At 41.9% G+C, this 19,559-nt stretch overlaps 1 protein-coding gene across 8 annotated transcripts in view; it reads right to left on the bottom strand.

Moving 5' to 3' along the window:
• The window catches only part of ptprsa (protein tyrosine phosphatase receptor type Sa), a 319,426-nt gene that overhangs the window by 59,520 nt on the left and 240,347 nt on the right, over positions 1–19,559 (bottom strand). For 5 of the 8 annotated variants that reach the window (XM_066696343.1, XM_066696342.1, XM_066696344.1 and 2 more), the window contains 3 exons: positions 7,901–8,488; positions 6,980–7,074; positions 6,608–6,861 (listed from right to left, as the gene is read on the bottom strand). In XM_066696343.1, coding sequence (XP_066552440.1) covers positions 6,608–6,861; positions 6,980–7,074; positions 7,901–8,488 — 937 coding nt within the window. The remainder of the gene's footprint in view (positions 1–6,607; positions 6,862–6,979; positions 7,075–7,900; positions 8,489–19,559) is intronic. The other 3 variants (XM_066696347.1, XM_066696349.1, XM_066696348.1) reach the window with 1 other exon arrangement.

Here is a 19,559-nt window from a genome sequence, read left to right as displayed (position 1 = left end):
TCCTCCTGAACTGAGCAGCTGGGTAAGAAGTTGTTCATTGGTCAGAGAAGACAACAAGAGGCCAATGATGAACCTTAAAGACCTACAATGTTCCATGGCTGAAATGGGAGAAGCTCTCCATTTGTCAACAGTAGCTCAGGTTCTCCATAAATCTGACCTGTATGGTAAGTGTGGCAAGAAGGAAGCCATTTCTGAAAAAAGCCCAGGTAAAATCCCACTTTAAATTTGCTCTCTGCTCGATGACCCTCGTGTGATTAAGACCTTTAGCAGACGCCTCGAGGAGTGGAGGACCCTGAAGGACCTTTTTGATTCTCCCATAGAGTGGTGGGAGATGATGAAGAAAAGAACCAAGGGCTACTTCATTCAGCTGGGGAAACGGAAAGCTCGCGAGAGGCGGGCGAGATATTCCCATCTAAACGCCCGCCTCCAGCGCCTGAGTCTTTTACAGCTCAGAGGCTTCGACCTAGCTGAGGAGGTGGCCCGGGTCAAACTGAGTCTCTCCGCTCTCTATCGGGAGGAGCAAGAAAAGATCAAGGTCCTTTCCAGGGTCCGCATCATGGAGGACGATGAGAAATGCAGCCGCTTCTTCTTCAAAAAAACGAAAGAGAGGCGGCCTGCAATGTCCTCCATGATCGACTCCTCGGGGCAAGAGGTGGAGGGCAGAGAGGCTGTTGAGACAGTGGTGCGGGATTTCTACAGGGAGTTGTACGACCAGAAGGTGGTGGATCAAAATCTGATCCATCACTTTCTGTCCCTGTTGGAGTCCCGCAATGAGGGGGACGAGGAGGAGGAGGAGGATCCAGAGATCACCACCACTGAACTCTCCCAGGTGATAAAGAGTCTTAACTCTGGAAGGACACCGGGTCCCGATGGGATCCCTGCTGAGTTCTATAAGATCTTTTGGGAGGTGCTTAAGGAAGATCTGGGCCAGGTCCTGGGGTCGATGTACAGAGAGGGCAGATTGGCCCCTTCGATGAAGAAAAGTATCCTCTCCCTTCTTCACAAGAAGGGAGACCCAAAAGATCTGAGGAACTGGCGGCCAGTCAGCCTCCTGTGCACCGACTACAAGATACTGGCCAAAGCACTGACGCTCCGGCTGCAGCGGCCACTCCCTCAAGTCGTGGGTCCCGACCAGGTCTGTGGTGCCCGGGGGAGATCGGCGGCCGACAACGCCATGCTGCTCAGGGATGTCGTGGCCTACTCGAACGAGAGAGGGCTTCCCCTGGTCCTAATCAGCTTGGACCAGGAGAAAGCCTTCGACAGAGTGGGCCACGAATACCTGCAGCTCGTTATGGAGAGGATGGGTCTCGCTCTTGGCCTGAGGAAGTGGGTGAAGATCATCTACAGCGGCCTAAGCAGCAGGGTCCTTGTGAACCGCCACCTGACCGAACCATTTCCGGTCAGGTCGGGGGTCCGGCAGGGTTGTCCCCTGTCGGCCCTGCTGTACGTCCTCTGCTTGGAGCCGTTCATGCAGGCGATCCGCCGGGACGTCCGGGTGACAGGTTTCCATCTCCCGGGTTCCGGCGGAGAGCAACTGAAGGCCCTGGCCTATATGGACGACGTGGCCGTGGTCTGCACGGACGCTCCGTCCGTGGCCAGGGTCGAGGAACTGCTGGACGGCTTCTGCAGGGCGACGGGGGCCGCTGTGAACAAGGCCAAGAGCGAGGTCTACCTCTCCAGGGCATGGCCTGTCGGCCGGGGCCCGCCGACCGTGTTCCCTGTGAAGCCGTTTATCAAGGTTCTGGGGATCACGATCGACGGGACCAACACGGGCACCCGGAGCTGGGAGGAGGCCATAGCAAAGGTCCAAAGGAAGATCCACGGCTGGAGCACAAGGACCTTGACGATGGCTGGTAAGGTGCTGGTCGTAAAGGCCATCCTCTTCCCGATACTCCTCTACGTAGGAATGATCTTCCCCCCAGACAAGGTTATCGCAAAACTAGTGACCCGAATTATATTTCGGTTTGTCTGGGGGAGCAAAATGGAGAGGCTGAAAAGAGTGCAGATGGTGAAGGGTACCCTGGATGGAGGCAGGGGGGTCCCGGACGTTGTGCGGCTGATAAAGGCGCAGGGGCTGGCCTATGTGGTCAAGAACATCCAGGCTGCTGGCAAGAAAGTGAGTTTCATGAACCGCTTTTATTTTGCCAGCAGCCTGAGACCATTCGGCCTCTGCGCCATGGACAACACCAGGCCGCACTCGTGGGATCCCCCGCCGTTCTACAGGGCGCTCCGAGCCTTCGCGCTCGAAGTAGGCCTCCACAAAGTCGTGCTGGCCTCCTGGGATTATAAGACCATCTGTAGTCAGATGAGATCTGCCCAGGAGACCAGCCGGATAGAAGATTTCCCTCCCGAAACCTGCCGGTTTATCTGGGCTAACGCTACGCACGTTTGCCTCACGAACACGCAGAAAGATGTCTCCTGGATGGCTGTGAGTCGGTGTCTCCCCACCCGAGTGTTCATGCACAGAAGGGGCATAGCTCCTTATGACACCTGCCCCTATAAGGGTTGCTTGGGGAAGGAGACGGAGGCTCACATCTTTAGTGAGTGCCCCTCCGCCCACAGGGTCTGGCTCCTGTTTTCTCTGTTCCTCCACAGGTTCGCCGTTCCTGCGCGGGCGACCGCCCAGCAGATCCTATACGGTCCGGCAAGTGGAATTTCAACATCAACCCTGAGGTGCTGGTGGCGTGTCGTCTGCGCAGTGAAGCAGGCACTGTGGGAGGGACGGAACATCTGTTTGTTTAATAAGCAGGAGCTGGACCCGATCGTCATCGCGCGGAGGGGCATGGTGTTTGTAAAAGACTACGTCAATCTGGAGGTCCATCAGAGGGGCAAGGAGGAAGCCTTTAAGAACTGGCGCATACAAGATCTGGGGGAGCTCAGGATCCCATGATGGGACCCACCTCCGGGGACGGTTAGTTCCCCCTGCTGGAGCCCGAGTCCAAGATCTTTTAAAGATCTTTTAAAGATTTTAAGAATGATTGTTTTTAAAAGAAGATTTTAAATAATGAATCTTAATTGTTTTTAAAGATTTAGTTGTTTTTAAATCACATTGTTTAGGGTTTTTTAGGTATAGTTTTGTTATATTTTGTTGTCAGATACATTGACCGTTTTGGGTTTAATTTAAAATGCATTGGACTTTTTTTGTTTGTTTTTTATTTTTTCCTTTTTAATTGTTTTTTTAATTTGTTCAATGCATTTTCAGTTATTTTCAATGTATCTGACTCTTTTGTTGGTGTGCAATTTTTTGCTTTTATCACGTTTTGTTTATTTGATTTGAGCACGTTTATTTTAAAGTTAATTGTTTTAGTTTTGTTAAAATCACAAAGATTTTAAAATTTTTTAAGTGATTTTAAGGATTGATATGTCAATGTTTTTAATCATAAGTATTAAAAATCGAATTGTTTTTATTGATGAAAAGAAAATACTAAATTCAATAAAATAGTATTAAATTTGCAAAAAGATTTGTCAAAAGATTCTGTGGTCCCAAAAAAAAAGAAAAAATTATATATATATATATATATATATATATATATATATATATATATATATATATATATCTGGCCACACTTGAAGATTGGCAAATCTTGAAGATTGTTGTCCACCAACAATATCCATCCAACTTTATTTTACCAACAATTTTACTAAGAAGAATGGCAAATATTGGACAAGATGTGCAAACTGTGTAGAGATTTAACCCAAAAGTCTCACAGCTGCAATTGCTGCCAAAGTATTGACTCAGGGGGGTGAATACATATCTAACCAAGACACTTCAGGTTTTTTGTATTTCATTAACTGTTGTTTCACAATAAAACTAAATATTGCCTCTTCAAAGTGTTCAGTAGGTTGTATAAATCAAAGGGAAAATTTCAATTTGCAACAACTGTGAAAACATACAATGGGGGTGAACACTTCCTATGACTATTGTATATTTATTTGATATGTATAGGTTATATATTGTAGAAATTAACCTGCACTGTATATTTTCAACTTATACAACAGGATATATAAATAAAAGAATACAATGTAAGTAATTGCAAAAAGAGGCCAATTTTGGTATATGAAAAATATAAGGATTACATTTTTAACATTTAAAATATACATTTGTTCCATATAGGAGGGTGGAGCATGTATTCATTTACAAAAAACAGTATGAAAACATAACAATTCTATTCAATAATTAATTCCAGTAGATGTTTTAAAAATCACATTCCAATTAATTATATTAATAGAACCTTTCCAGCTGTGCCCAGTGTGGTTGATGAATTGATACAGACTTGAGATCATTTAGAAGTTCCATTCAAGAACAACTGCTTCAATGTGTTTTGACTGTATTGTATGGAAGCCCTCAGTAGGCCAAGAAACATGCTTTGTTTATTTAAGTGAAAAGACAAGAAAGATAATTCAATAGGGCTGTAGAGGTAATTTAACACGGTGGAAAGTGGCCCTATTTCAATTAAACATGTTTCTCTTTTATACCTACTGAACATTGAGTACAATCAAAGTGAAAACTGATACCACTTAACTGACATACAGTGGGGGAAAAAAGTATTTGATCCCCTGCTGATTTTGTACGTTTGCCCACTGACAAAGAAATGATCAGTCTATAATTTTAATGGTAGGTGTATTTTAACAGTGAGAGACAGAATAACAATATAAAAATTCAGAAAAACGCATTTCAAAAAAGTTATAAATTGATTTGCATGTTAATGAGGGAAATAAGTATTTGACCCCTTCGACTTAGTACTTGGTGGCAAAACCCTTGTTGGCAATCACAGAGGTCAGATGTTTCTTGTAGTTGGCCACCAGGTTTGCACACATCTCAGGAGGGATTTTGTCCCACTCCTCTTTGCAGATCCTCTCCAAGTCATTAAGGTTTCGAGGCTGATGTTTGGCAACTCGAACCTTCAGCTCCCTCCACAGATTTTCTATGGGATTAAGGTCTGGAGACTGGCTAGGCCACTGCAGGACCTTAATGTGCTTCTTCTTGAGCCACTCCTTTGTTGCCTTGGCTGTGTGTTTTGGGTCATTGTCATGCTGGAATACCCATTCACGACCCATTTTCAATGCCCTGGCTGAGGGAAGGAGGTTCTCACCCAAGATTTGATGGTACATGGCCCCGTCCATTGTCCCTTTGATGCAGTGCAGTTGTCCCCTAGCAGAAAAACACCCCCAGAGCATAATGTTTCCACCTCCATGTTTGACGGTGGGGATGGTGTTCTTGGGGTCATAGGCAGCATTCTTCCTCCTCCAAATACGGCGAGTTGAGTTGATGCCAAAGAGCTTGATTTTGGTCTCATCTGACGACAACACTTTAACCCAGTTCAGATGTTCATTGGCAAACTTCAGACGGGCCTGTATATGTGCTTTCTTGAGCAGGGGAGCCTTGTGGGCGCTGCAGGATTTCAGTCCTTCACGGCGTAGTGTGTTACCAATCGTTTTCTTGGTGACTATGGTCCCAGCTGCCTTGAGATCATTTACAAGATCCTCCCGTGTAGTTCTGGGCTGATTCCTCACCGTTCTCATGATCATTGAAACTCCACAAGGTGAGATCTTGCATGGAGCCCCAGGGCGAGGGAGACTGACAGTTATTTTGTGTTTCTTCCATTTGCGAATAATCGCACCAACTGTTGTCACCTTCTCACCAAGCTGCTTGGCCATGGTCTTGTAGCCCATTCCAGCCTTGTGTAGGTCTACAATCTTGTCCCTGACATCCTTGGACAGCTCTTTGGTCTTGGCCATGGTGGAGAGTTTGGAATCTGATTGATTGATTGCGTCTGTGGACAGGTGTTTTTTATACAGGTAACGAGCTGAGATTAGGAGCACTCCCTTTAAGAGAGTGCTCCTAATCTCAGTTCGTTACCTGTATAAAAGATACCTGTGAGCCAGAAATCTTGCTGATTGATTGGGGATCAAATACTTATTTCCCTCATTAACATGCAAATCAATTTATAACTTTTTTGAAATGCGTTTTTTTTTTTTGTTATTCTGTCTCTCACTGTTAAAATACACCTACCATTACAATTTTAGACTGATAATTTCTTTGTCAGTGGGCAAACATACAAAATCAGCAGGGGATCAAATACTTTTTTCCCTCACTGTATTTACAGTTTTACATTTATATTCCAAATTATTATGCTATGCACCTTCAGAGAAGGAAGGTTTTTCTTCTCTAACAGTTAGTGTTACATTATTATTATTTTTTTCTGTGGATTACTTAATTTCCTCAGCTGCAGCACAATCTTGAAGCGTGACGATCCTGGCTTACAATACAAAAGCAAACATATCCCTACCTATAATTAAATGACTATAAAAAATACATCTGTATAGTACAAGGACTGTATTGAAAATGCCATGACACAAACCTTGACTCACCCATGAGCCACAAAACTACAATTCACAAGAATGTATTTTTGTTCTACACAACATAAACCCCTCGATCAAGTGCCATGTTTTTCATCTGCGAATGGAGGGTGAGTTCCACTGAGATTTGGCACAGGTCTCAATCTGACAATTATTGATCTTACCAGTGTCAAACAAGCAGAGACACATGGGATATTTATTATTAAGAAAAATGCACAAATATCATCGGCAATTGGATGATTCTTACTTGACCATGTCTCTGTTTTCCAGGGAGGGGAACATGATAGTGAGGGTTCTTTCACTGTCTCGATTGTTGTCAATCACAGGCTTATTGACCAGGATGGAGGGGGCGGTTTTAGCCTGTACTTTGTGTCTCAGGCCACCTATGTTGTCCTCTTGGCTGGTCATCTTGAAGTCATAAGTTGTGTTGGGCCGTAAGTTGGTGATCAATGCCTTTGTAACCCTGGCATCCACTTCCAGTTTTTGCCTGTTGTACTCAATCTAATAAAATATAAAATTATAATGAATTAAATTGAATTCTCCAGGCAAACAAGGATTTAGCAGAACTCAGCTAATCAAGCGTGACTCCGAGAGATTCTCACGCTGCCCTTGAACTTACTGTGCACCGATAAGTGTATCTGCTCTCTGGAAACTCCCAGGTAAGCAAGATTGATGTCTTGGTGACCAGCTTTACTCTGAAATTTTTTGGGACATCTGCCAAGAAAAAAACACACACAAAAACAGAAGGAAAGTTAGGTGATGCAGAGGTCCCCAAGGCCAAGAAAGAAGAAAGATACAATCATTATTTCGGTAAGTCTCCCTTGTGTTATTTAGTTTTTTTTGGCGACTCTTAGCTTTTCCTCAAGATTTGCAGGTTTTCCGTGAGAGGACTCGTTGGTTCACTGTGAGGGGGGCAATCGGCAGTAGATTAAACACAGACGACAGAACTTATGAACACGGACCCATGAAGGACATTTCTGAAAGTGTTGCATTCCATTTGGAAGCACCTCTCCAATCACATTTGTACTCTGAAAATTTTGGTTCAATTCTTGCAATAAAAATCTGAAATTTATGTTAAAAAAGAATCCACTACTCCAAATATATTTTTTTCCTGTAGACCTGGAAAAAGCATACTGGGATGGGCACTGCCAAAATAGACACAACAGCAAAGACAGGACAGACCAAAAAACAGAGCATGCTCACAACTGTTAGCAGTGCATCTTGGGATGCCATGCCTGACACTTTAAAAGTAGAAAAACAAACAAATTGGAAGTGACCAACAAATAAACCCTACCTTAGCAACTGGGGTGTGGGGGTAGTGGTGAGGTAGTAATAAACGAGTGTGCTGCGAGGGGCAGGAGAAGAGGTGTCTTGCAAGTTAACACTTACCTTATGATCAATGTGCATCCTTTCAATAGCTTAACTCGGTACTGACTTTTACCTTTTTTAGTTAGTGAAGTGAGTCTCCCCAGCATTTTGTTTTGTGTTTTTGTAAATCAGTTTCCAGGTTCCCCTTAAGAAAGAAATAAGCAAACCCTACCTGTCTCAAACGCCACTGTCCGATACTGGATCGGGGGGCTGAAGGGCCCTGGACCTACACTGGTGTGTGCTCGGATTTTCACATCGTAAGCTGAGTTGGGGCTCAGGCTGTTAAGAGTCAAGCTGGACTGGGAGGCTGGGAGAGTCACTTCGCTGGGGTTATTTGGGTTCCCTGACTCTTTGTAAGCCACTGTGTACTGTGTGATCACTCCATTTCTCTCCGCCAGCACCGGAGGGAGCCAGGAGAACTCCACCGAGCAGCAAGTAACGTTGAAGCCCTCAGTGATTTGAGGGTACCCTTTCGGGACCTCCTCAGGTACACTAAGCTCCTCTGAGGCCTCCTCTCCAAAACCTGAGCGGCTCTTGGCAGAGAGCTTGAAGATATATGTGGCACCCCTATGCACGTTGCTGACAGTGTACTCCAGCTCCTGAGCTGTGAACTCCAGAGCAGCGAGCGGGGTGATGTCTTTACGGCCAAACTGAAGCCGGTACCCCTGGACCTCCAACCCAGGCTGGCTGACTGGCTGCCACCTGACCAGGGCTGCGTTCTCTGAAGTCTGCTGGACAGACATAGCTGGTTTGCCGGGAACTGTAGGAAGAAAAAGGAGAAACAATGGTGGTCATTACTGGACTCTTTGCTTAGTATTCCTACACGGTCTCCACAGTGTGGATTCTCCGGTCTGCCCTTACCCTTCGCATTGCCCTCAGAACAACAATTGAGCAAAAAGAGGATGCATGCAGAAAAGTGTCCTCTAATTTCAAGTACCTTGCAGTATGTTCCTTCCATCCACTTCGCCTAATCAATGGATGCTACAGAGATCCTGAACCCTGGGGGACTTGGGTAAACCCCATTTATTTTTTTACCAGAGGCTCCTGCTTAGTAGAGGTTACTATGACACGAAGAGCTGATGTGAGATATTCCCTCTCTTACACTGGGGAGTGTTACAATAACAATCCCAATACAATACCTGTGGTTCCATACTACTGAGCTACACATGCAAAGCGTGAAAACAAGAACTCATCCTGTAGATGTCAAAGACCTACGGTACACAGGAAATATGTTCCAGTTCTGGTGTGATGAGAATGGTGGTGAGATTTGTCATTATTTGCCTAATTTCGAGATCAATTAAATTTGATTGAAACACACACAAAAAACATGAACAAAAGGATTTAGCACAAAGCACAAAGCTAACAAATGTTCGTTAAAATAATATGCAGATTTTAATTTAAATTTCATTTCTTGAATTATCTTTCATTAAAAGATTATATGGGGGAAAACAACAATCAAAAATACATCTCATAATTAATAATTGGATGCAAATCAGATACAACTGTAATTATTCCTTCATAAAACACCCCCATTTCTTTGCAAAATGCATCTTGACAATTGCAAAATAATTAGCTACTGTACATCTGCATGCATGCCATTTAACTATTTCTTGCCACCAGGGGTATTAACAGACCTTTTGATTCAAGAGCATATTTAAGATCAAGATGATACTCAAAGTGATTAAATACAAGTGCAATACATTCATAATGTAATGCTGACTCTTAAATCAACAGACTGAGCAATGTGCTTTGACAATACACAATTCAGATGAGTTCAATAGGGACAGTTCCTATTATTAACAGTATTTAATACATGTTGTAGGAGCTGAATGTTACACTGCTAATGAAGTAACCCTGCAGATGTCTTTGGGAGTATGCAAAACAAGAGATTCTGACAGTTAGAGTATCCACCAAATAATAATACTACAGAAAAATACTGATACCAATAATACCAACACCAATTTTCAAAACCATTCCCTGCCTTTAGCCACTAGTTATGAACAAGGAGGTTTCATCAGATTTGCCTGAGTACCCAGCAAAGGGGGGCTGGGGTGGTTACCAATTGCAGTGAGTATCATTCATGGATGCCATTTTGAGATATCTTCCAGTTGAACGAGCTCGATCATTGTGGTGGCAGGCTGCTCATTACAGCATATGAGAAAACGAAAACAAGGCCGTTCTTGTTCACCCTGCGGAATTTAATTTGATATTATTCTGGGAATGGGAGTTTTAATCCTTCAAGGCTGTAGTCGAACAGGCATTTACTCACTGGCTGGCTAGAGCTTAATGAGAGAGTGCGCAGACCCTGCAGAGATACACTGATGTAACGGAGGCTCCTTACATTCCTCACCAACAGATTTGTCATCTCGCTACTGGACACAGAGGCCTGAACTACTGCAGTCAGCTGCATGCTGGGAGGATAATGGAGTCCGTGACAACATTCTTGCAATAAAATCAGCAGTAAAACCTTCTTCTTTACAGTGTGAGCCCTGTGTATATTTCAATGTACGAACCTAAACCATACAGTGTCTTTCCACATTGTTACTTCTCTTCATAAAGGGATGCCACCTCCAGATTAAGTTACCAAGCAACTTTCAAAATCAATAACCTGTACAATACCTTGTAATCGAATTCTTCAGCTGGTCTTACTGTCAAAGGTCTTTTGACTGAGATGTTGCTCTGAACATTAAGGCACAAGTTTCACAGTTCTGGCAAACAAACCCAACTCTTTATTCTCTCCAAATGTTTAATGTTTCTAAACAAGCCTATGGAAATTAATTACATTTGATTTGATGACAATATTACTAGTTCCCCACCGATATATCGGTGCACCGATATTATCGGCTGATATTTGCCTTTTTCAGAAATATCGGTATCGGCACCAATAAAGATTCATATTTCATGGACGCATTCTATATTTTTGTTCATCAAGTGCTGATGCCGCAGCCGCACTGCCCTTGCTCTTTGATTGGTTGTTGTAAGTCTACCTCGTTTTGGGTTTGTTGCAACCCTACCATGCAGCATGTAGATTCAAGCAGAACAGAAGAGCAGAGGATCCAGGGTTCTGAAGAGACTGCTGACTTTACGGTAAATTGCTTACTAGTTCGTGAATTACAATGTTGAAAAGTTCATAAAATATTGGCCATATAATTTACTATTCCCTGTCAATAACATTATAACTGAGTCACGAAAGAGTGACAGATAGCAAGGCAAATTGATAGTTTAACCCTTTCAGTAGATGTTGTAAAAAATGCCCCACCTGGCAGCCCTTTCCAGATGGACACTTCTCATTTCGAATGAATTTGAACAGTATCAATTGTAATTAGTACATTAAGAAAGTTCACAAACGAGAGGAGGCCATTCGACCCATTGAACAGTGAGACTTATTTATTTTCCAAATTACCATAAAATCCTTTGTCAGACTTCAGACAAAAAATAAATGCATGTTTATGTGTTTTTATGGTAGCTATTATGTGTATTTACCACCGTATAGATTTTTAAAACTGTTTTAATTTCCCACTGGTAGCTAAAGTGATTCTCATGCACAGCGGCGCCATGGTGAAAAAAAAAGAGAAACGTAGGGCTTATAAACCATTATAAATGTTTTTCTAAAACCCTTTAAACTAACAAAGTATTTTTGAAAGCTGTGCTGCATTTGAGTATCCATGGTTTTCGTTAGTGTTTATTCTCGTCAAGACTGAAGATTACCGTATATTATGGCTTTGAAGCACATTTTTATTGACAAGTAAATTAAATCACTAAATCTTTGATGAAGACTGATGTTTGTTGACTGGACATCACATTTTCCACTCAAATACTGTCTTATAAGTATTATACATCGCCCTGGATTAGGACGTCTGCTAAGAAATAAATACTATACATGCACGCGTGTAACCTGACTCCTGCGTTCTTATCAGCAGTATCTGGGCTCACAGAGGGCTAGATAGTCGTAAAGGCACAGTCTGTGATTGGGGAAAAAAATAAAAATCTCTAGCCATAGTAACGTCCTTGCCATTGGTCAATACCCCACGCATGTTGACAAAACAATTGACTATTCGTTAACGATGGCCACTATCGACAAGAGAATCCAACATTAAAGTGATTAAAAATAATAATAATAATTAAAAAAAAAAAAGATTTTATTGTAAAGTCTGTACTCTCTATGTAGCGGTAATGAAGATTGATGGGAAGGTGGGAGTTATTTCTTGTCCATGATTGGCTAAACTAGAACATAACTTAATAATGGTCCCGTTTGCATAGCGCAGATTTCGCAGGTCTGTGCAGATCTGCACGGCTCCACCAATGGGATTGCTGGAATTCTGCAGATCTGGGGAAATCTGTGCTACAAGAACGCGAAGAGAAGTTCTGCATGGAAATACTTTGACAAAGTAAATGAAAACACTGTTAAGTGTATAATATGTGCAGTGCAATTAAACTACCACAAATCTATAGCTGGTATGTTAACCACCTAAAAGCCAAACACCCTTCTGTGACGCCTAGCAATGACAGGAAAAGAAAGAGGAGCAACAAACATTATTATTATTAAGCTACACACACAGCCAGCTATTGCTATTTATTTATTATTCACTGGAACTGGAGCGCCCTGCACCTCTTGAGTGGTGGAGCCAAAACAGTGGCTGCTTTAAGGGACTGTCTCTACTGGCAAGGAGATACCTCTGCTCCCCACCTTCCTTTGTCCCAAGTGAGAGGGTTTTCAGTACTGTTGGGAACATTTATGAGGACAGACGGAGCTCTCTTTCTGGAGAAAATGCAGAGAAGCTGTGCTTTCTGCACTATAACCTGCCACTGCTGACTTGGCAGTATTGAGGACTGAGGAGAACCTGTTTCTATTTATTTGTGAAATTGATCATATAACGTGTTCTATGTACTTATTTTTAAAACATGCAAGTTTTCCTTTATATTACATTCTAATTTATATAATTTATTTTTGCAGTGTTTGATTTTCTGGTTATTTATGATAATTCATGTTAAGTTCTGTTTATTGTTCAGATGTAAAAATCCTGCCTTCAGTGCATATCTTTGTCTCTTTGAGAGCAAGATTTCAGGAATCCATGCTAGAAAATGGCTGTTTTGCATACTAACAAAATATGTACAGTGAGGGAAAAAAGTATTTGATCCCCTGCTGATTTTGTACGTTTGCCCACTGACAAAGAAATGATCAGTCTATAATTTTAATGGTAGGTGTATTTTAACAGTGAGAGACAGAATAACAACAAACAAATCCAGAAAAACGCATTTCAAATAAGTTATACATTGATTTGCATGTTAATGAGGGAAATAAGTTTTTGATCCCCTATCAATCAGCAAGATTTCTGGCTCACAGGTGTCTTTTATACAGGTAACGAGCTGAGATTAGGGGCACTCTCTTAAAGGGAGTGCTCCTAATCTCAGCTCGTTACCTGTATAAAAGACACCTGTCCACAGAAGCAATCAATCAATCAGATTCCAAACTCTCCACCATGGCCAAGACCAAAGAGCTGTCCAAGGATGTCAGGGACAAGATTGTAGACCTACACAAGGCTGGAATGGGCTACAAGACCATGGCCAAGCAGCTTGGTGAGAAGGTGACAACATTTGGTGCGATTATTCGCAAATGGAAGAAACACAAAATAACTGTCAGTCTCCCTCGCTCTGGGGCTCCATGCAAGATCTCACCTTGTGGAATTACAATGATCATTGAGGTGAGGAATCACCCCAGAACTACACGGGAGGATCTTGTTAATGATCTCAAGGCAGCTGGGACCATAGTCACCAAGAAAACAATTGGTAACACACTATGCCGTGAAGGACTGAAATCCTGCAGCGCCCACAAGGTCCCCCTGCTCAAGAAAGCACATGTACAGGCCCGTCTGAAGTTTGCCAATGAACATCTGAATGATTCAGAGGAGAACTGGGTGAAAGTGTTGTGTTCAGATGAGACCAAAATCAAGCTCTTTGACATCAACTTAACTCGCCGTGTTTGGAGGAGGAGGAATGACCCCAAGACTACCATCCCCACCGTCAAACATGGAGGTGAAAACAATATGCTTTGGGGGTGTTTTTCTGCTAAGGGGACAGGACAACTGCACCGCATCAAAGGGACGATGGACGGGGCCATGTGCCGTCAAATCTTGGGTGAGAACCTCCTTCCCTCAGCCAGGGCATTGAAAATGGGTCGTGGATGAGGATTCCAGCATGACAATGACCCAAAACACACAGCCAAGGCAACAAAGGAGTGGCTCAAGAAGAAGCACATTAAGGTCCTCGAGTGGCCTAGCCAGTCTCCAGACCTTAATCCCATAGAAAATCTGTGGAGGGAGCTGAAGGTTCGAGTTGCCAAACGTCAGCCTCGAAACCTTAATGACTTGGAGAGGATCTGCAAAGAGGAGTGGGGCAAAATCCCTCCTGAGATGTGTGCAAACCTGGTGGCCAACTACAAGAAACGTCTGACCTCTGTTATTGCCACCAAGGGTTTTGCCACCAAGTACTAAGTTGAAGGGGTCAAATACTTATTTCCCTCATTAACATGCAAATCAATTTATAACTTTTTTGAAATGCATTGTTCTGGATTTTTTTGTTGTTATTCTGTCTCTCACTGTTAAAATACACCTACCATTAAAATTATGAGCTGGATTGCAGACAGATTACACCTTTCAGGATCCAGATTTCATGTGAGAACAGAAATGTTTCACTTTCAGATTGTCTCCCAATACTAACAGGAAAATTCCCAGTGTCTGTGATATGAGAGACAAAAAGTTGGGAGTCAAAAATAATGGACAAGGCATGGAGAGGACCAGTGAATCAGAGAAGGAAGAGCCTCACAGAGCTGGTATCAGAATGATTTATTAGATTTGTAAAGTAATTTTCTAGGCAAAGGGAAATCTATTGTGGTAATGGGACTCACCACATTTCTGAGACTAATGTCACTGCACTCACATGCTAATGTAGTGCTGGGCACAGTGACAACAATTTATTTCGCTTCCCTTTCCTTTAACCCCTCAGTTTGAACCAATAATAAAAGAGCAAAACAAACTGATATTCTCATGTATATGTCTATCACTAACCCCTGATATTTTCCTCTGATCCTCTAGGCAGTGTATTCTTAGAAATCTACACATATAAGGATGTGTGTAATGCTTTTATTCAAGACATCCATTTTATTTTGACAACAGAGATTATTATTAGGGTCAACGTAACTAGAACTGTAAGCAGATTCCCTGTCTGAATGTAGGTAGATTTGTATATTTATATAAAAGATGGGACAAAGGAAGCTATCAAATGGATCCCAAGAGATGAAAAAAAGACCAAGAAGAACACCATATAAAAAATGGGAAGATGAAATAATAAACTTTGCTGATCTGACATGGAAAGAGAAGCTGTAGATCGAAGCGAGTGGAAACATCTTGGGGAGGACAGCATCTAGCAGTGAATCGATTTAGGCAAACAAGTTCAGCTCTGTTGTCTGAGCTAGGGACCCACAGTGTGAAAAGAAGTGGGGACAGGGGGACATTGAGGAGGTGGGTGTCTGTTGGTCTACATCCCTCACATATAAAGTAAGTAATCCTTTGAGGGGTGTGAAAGGGGAAAATAATTGCAGATTCCATATTTAAAAAAAGAAAAAAATGCTTTTCACAACATGAAAGGGGATGTGTTGATGAAGGACTTGTTGTTCGCAAAGGGACCAGGGGTCAGATGTGCCCTGATTGCCTCTCCCCTCCTTCACTTAGAGCTTGCCTCAATCCCTCACAGCAGGGCAAGAAGCACGTTTTGTATCAGGGAAGGAATTAAGGGCTCCTGTTGACATAGGGATTGGGTCGCACACTTATTTCCTCTCCAGACTCATTCTCTTTGTCTGGGTCTCTGCCTGTCTGCCCTTCTCATCTTGAAAGAGGATAATTTTACTGCTTCATCCCCCCCATTAAAAAATAAAAAATAAAAAATCTGGCACTGTCCTACATTATACATAATGAAAGTTAAAAAGCTCTGTTTTATGCTTAAAGCATTTTCTAATCAAAATCTCATTTTGAAACTTTTCTAATGCTTTAATAATGGAAGGGCACAGAAAAACAATGTGAACACATTACATTCAAATACCTAGAGCATTTAGCCATATTGATATTTTAAGCACAAAACTAAATTAACGATCATCTGATTCTCTTATGATTTTACAGGCGATATGGACCTCTTTTTTATTGTCTAAAGTGTTTTCTTATTCAGCAGACTTGACTTTGGCAAAAGCAAACTTGATGAATTTATCTGCTCTTCGCTTAGATGGGTTTACAAAAACCTCTCTCGTGTAGTCATGGAGCCAACAGGTCTATCAAACACTAAGTAGCCAATTAAAATGAGAAGCGCCTGGGGCCATGGGGCTAATTCATCCCCTGCACAAGAGGTGACCAGACGGCAGGTTTACCTACATTAAATCTTATCCAAGTCGCCTTCATTATAACCTGGGTCTCAGCGCCAGGATGTAAACTCCATTCCCAGGGGCGATGTGGTAATGAGGATATAGAATGTTAGTCAGGAAAATAAAGCAGGAATAATTGAAAGCAGGAAAGTCACAGCTATTGTTGGCGTGTGTGTGTGTGTGTGTGTGTGTGTGTGTGTGTGTGTGTTTGGTGTCTGCCCTTGCTTACACAGAGACACACATGTTGCACTGAACAAGTCACTGTCAGTAAAGCTGTCAGTCATGTTTGGCATTTACATCTCCAAAATGATTCAAAATCACCAAATGGGAAAACTGTAGGACACACTGAAGGCAGGTAAGTTCTTGTAACCCTGAGAGAAAATCCTACTTGGGGTGTCAAGAGATATTAGGCATTCAGCGAGGGGATCTATTAATATAATGGGGGCACTGAACCCTAATTCTACTCATGGCAGTGTCTACATATCTAATATTGGTGGGATTTCAAGGTTCACAGAGTTAGGTGCATCAGGTGATAAAGGTTAGTGGTTAATTATATAACTGGCTCTTCAGTGGAATCCCAGCAATACACCGATCAGCCATAACATTATGACCACCCACCTAATATCGTGTAGGTCCCCCTTTTGCCGCCAAAACAGCCCTGACCCATCGAGGCATGGACTCCACTAGACCTCTGAAGGTGTGCTGTGGTATCTGGCACCAAGACGTTAGCAGCAGATCCTTTAAGTCCTGTAAGTTGCGAGGTGGGGCCTCCATGGATCGGACTTGTTTGTCCAGCACATCCCACAGACGCTCGATTGGATTGAGATCTGGGGAATTTGGAGGCTCGTGATTCATCAGACCAGGCCACCTTCTTCCATTGCTCTGTGGTCCAATTCTGATGCTCACATGCCCATTGTAGGCGCTTTCAGCAGTGGACAGGGGTCAGCATGGGCACCCTGACTGGTCTGCGACTACGCAGCACCATACACAACAAACTGTAAGGCACTGTATGTTCTGACACCTTTCTATCAGAACCAGCATTAACTTTTTCAGCAATTTGAGCTAGAGTAGCTTGTCTGTTGGATCGGACCACATGGGCCAGCCTTCGCTCCCCACGTGCATCAATGAGCCTTGGGTGCCTATGACCTTGTCGCCAGTTCACTGCTTTTCCTTCCTTGGACCACTTTTGATAGGTACTGACCACTGCAGACCGGGAACACCCCACAAGAGCTGCAGTTTTGGAGATGCTCTGACCCAGTCGTCTAGCCATCACAATTTGCCCCTTGTCAAAGTCGCTCAGATCCTTACGCTTGCCCATTTTTCCTGCTTCTAACACATCAACTTTGAGGACAAAATGTTCACTTGCTGCATAATATATCCCACCCACTTACAGGTGCCATGATAATGAGATTATCAGTGTTATTCACTTCACCTGTCAGTGGTTATAATGTTATGGCTGATCGGTGTACATCTCAGTACTCGAGCTTGAGAATGGTCCCCAAAGCAATTTGGCTTCTCAACTGACAAATAACGAGATCAGAAACATATTATATAGGTTATGTTAAAGCTAAAATACATACTTTGTTGTCAAAACTGATGTGTAAGAAAAATGTTAAATATTGTGCATTTTGGCATTCTGTACAAGTAAAGGTTGAAGAAAAACCCCACAGTCCAAATAATTCTAATTCCACATTGGCACACAACGTGTCTTCAGCAAATGCCATATTCTTCATTTGTACAAATTTGAAATGGCAACAAAATATACATTTTTTTGTTTGTTTTAAGGAACTTCATTTATTAAACTATATAAATTAATCAGTTGTCATTCTGTCTTTCAATAAGGTTTCTAGGTGACCCTGTACATTTATAAGTTACGGGTATGGCCCCATCTTTCATAGGCTGCACTTCATTAATCCCAGTGCAAGGTGGCCATGTAGTCTCCTTAATTACATCACTAATTGAATAATAACCACTAATTTACCTTCTATTAATTGCACTGATTAAGCGGTAGCATCTACTACATTTATTTAGTCATCAATATGTTTCATTCAATAGTGTATGTATATAAATAATTTAAACATTTCAGTTTCCTAATAGGAACACAATCTGAACACTATATATATATATATTTTAAGCACTGATTTCCAGAACAATTTATATAAAATAATGAAATCACAGCATCAATGCTGTGACATATATTACAAAGATAATATTAAGAATGCAAAGTTATTCGCAAGCAGCACACAGTGTCACTGTTAGTACTGTGTTCAATTACGAAATAGTTCTTCATTTTAACCTAAATTCATTCAAAGTCATTATATTGCCAATTTTATCAGTAGAGACTTTGCCGTTATTTATTAATTTTAAATCCTGTCCTGTCTCAAAAAGTATCCTGGTAACACAGCGTCATCTGGCCACAGTACTACTGAATGTAGCTGCTGGGACAAATCACAGGCTTTTTAGATGTGCTCTGTTATCTGTTAAGTGTTGAAACTTACTTCCTGAACACAAACAAGCTCCCCTTTGGGATATTTATACTAGCCATGATCGTGATTAAAATAATTATTTTATCATTTTAAATGTATTTGGAATAGAACAGAAAAATCAGATACTTTACTTATGCACTCCTACTTACATATGAAACGGTAACACTTTACAATAGGTCTCCCTAATTACATAGTTGGTATTCAGTAACTACATGTTAACAAATGCTTAATTACATTGTTCTTATGAGTAACTAATATGTAGTTACTGAGTACCTACTATGTTAATAAACTGTAATTTGGGAGACCTATTGTAAAGTGTTAGCTATAAACCAATCACTTTGGTGAGTGCACTAGTTCCCCTTTAACACTACAGTGTTTAGTGAAATGTGCATTTCCTCTTTCACAAAGCCTGCATAAAGAGAGATGCATTTGGAGTGACATTCAGCAGCAGAATACGAAGTGCCCCATCATGTTATTGCATGGCTCAGGTGGCAACTTTATGGGTAAAGTACAGCCATCTTGTTGGATTGCTTCTCTCAGGTGGTCATTTTTCCAATTTTTAAACATTCTACAAGCAGCTTGTCGGCTATGATGATTGCATTACAAGTCAAATGCAGTAAACCTCAAAGGATATCATTGTATGCCTTGATCGTGTATTGGTATTATTATGATTTTAGTATTTTATATAAATGGTCCGGGAATCAGGGCTGTTTTTCTGCTCTTCTGTTGAAAAAGTATTTGTGCCTACTAAAATGAAACTGAAATTCTTAAATTATTTATTTACACATTCTAATTCATAATATTGAATAAGACTTATTTCTAATAAAGGGATGCATGAGTAAATAATGTCAATAGCTTCTGCCGCTTAATCAACGCACCAATATGGCTTAATAGAATGACTAATTGAGATGATAGAGGGAATCTGGAGATTATTAATC

Source organism: Amia ocellicauda, chromosome 22, assembly GCF_036373705.1.
Source record: "Amia ocellicauda isolate fAmiCal2 chromosome 22, fAmiCal2.hap1, whole genome shotgun sequence".
In the NCBI taxonomy this organism is placed as follows: domain Eukaryota; kingdom Metazoa; phylum Chordata; class Actinopteri; order Amiiformes; family Amiidae; genus Amia; species Amia ocellicauda.
Note: the sequence above shows the minus strand (reverse complement) of the source record. Positions and strands in the feature narration are given on the sequence as shown.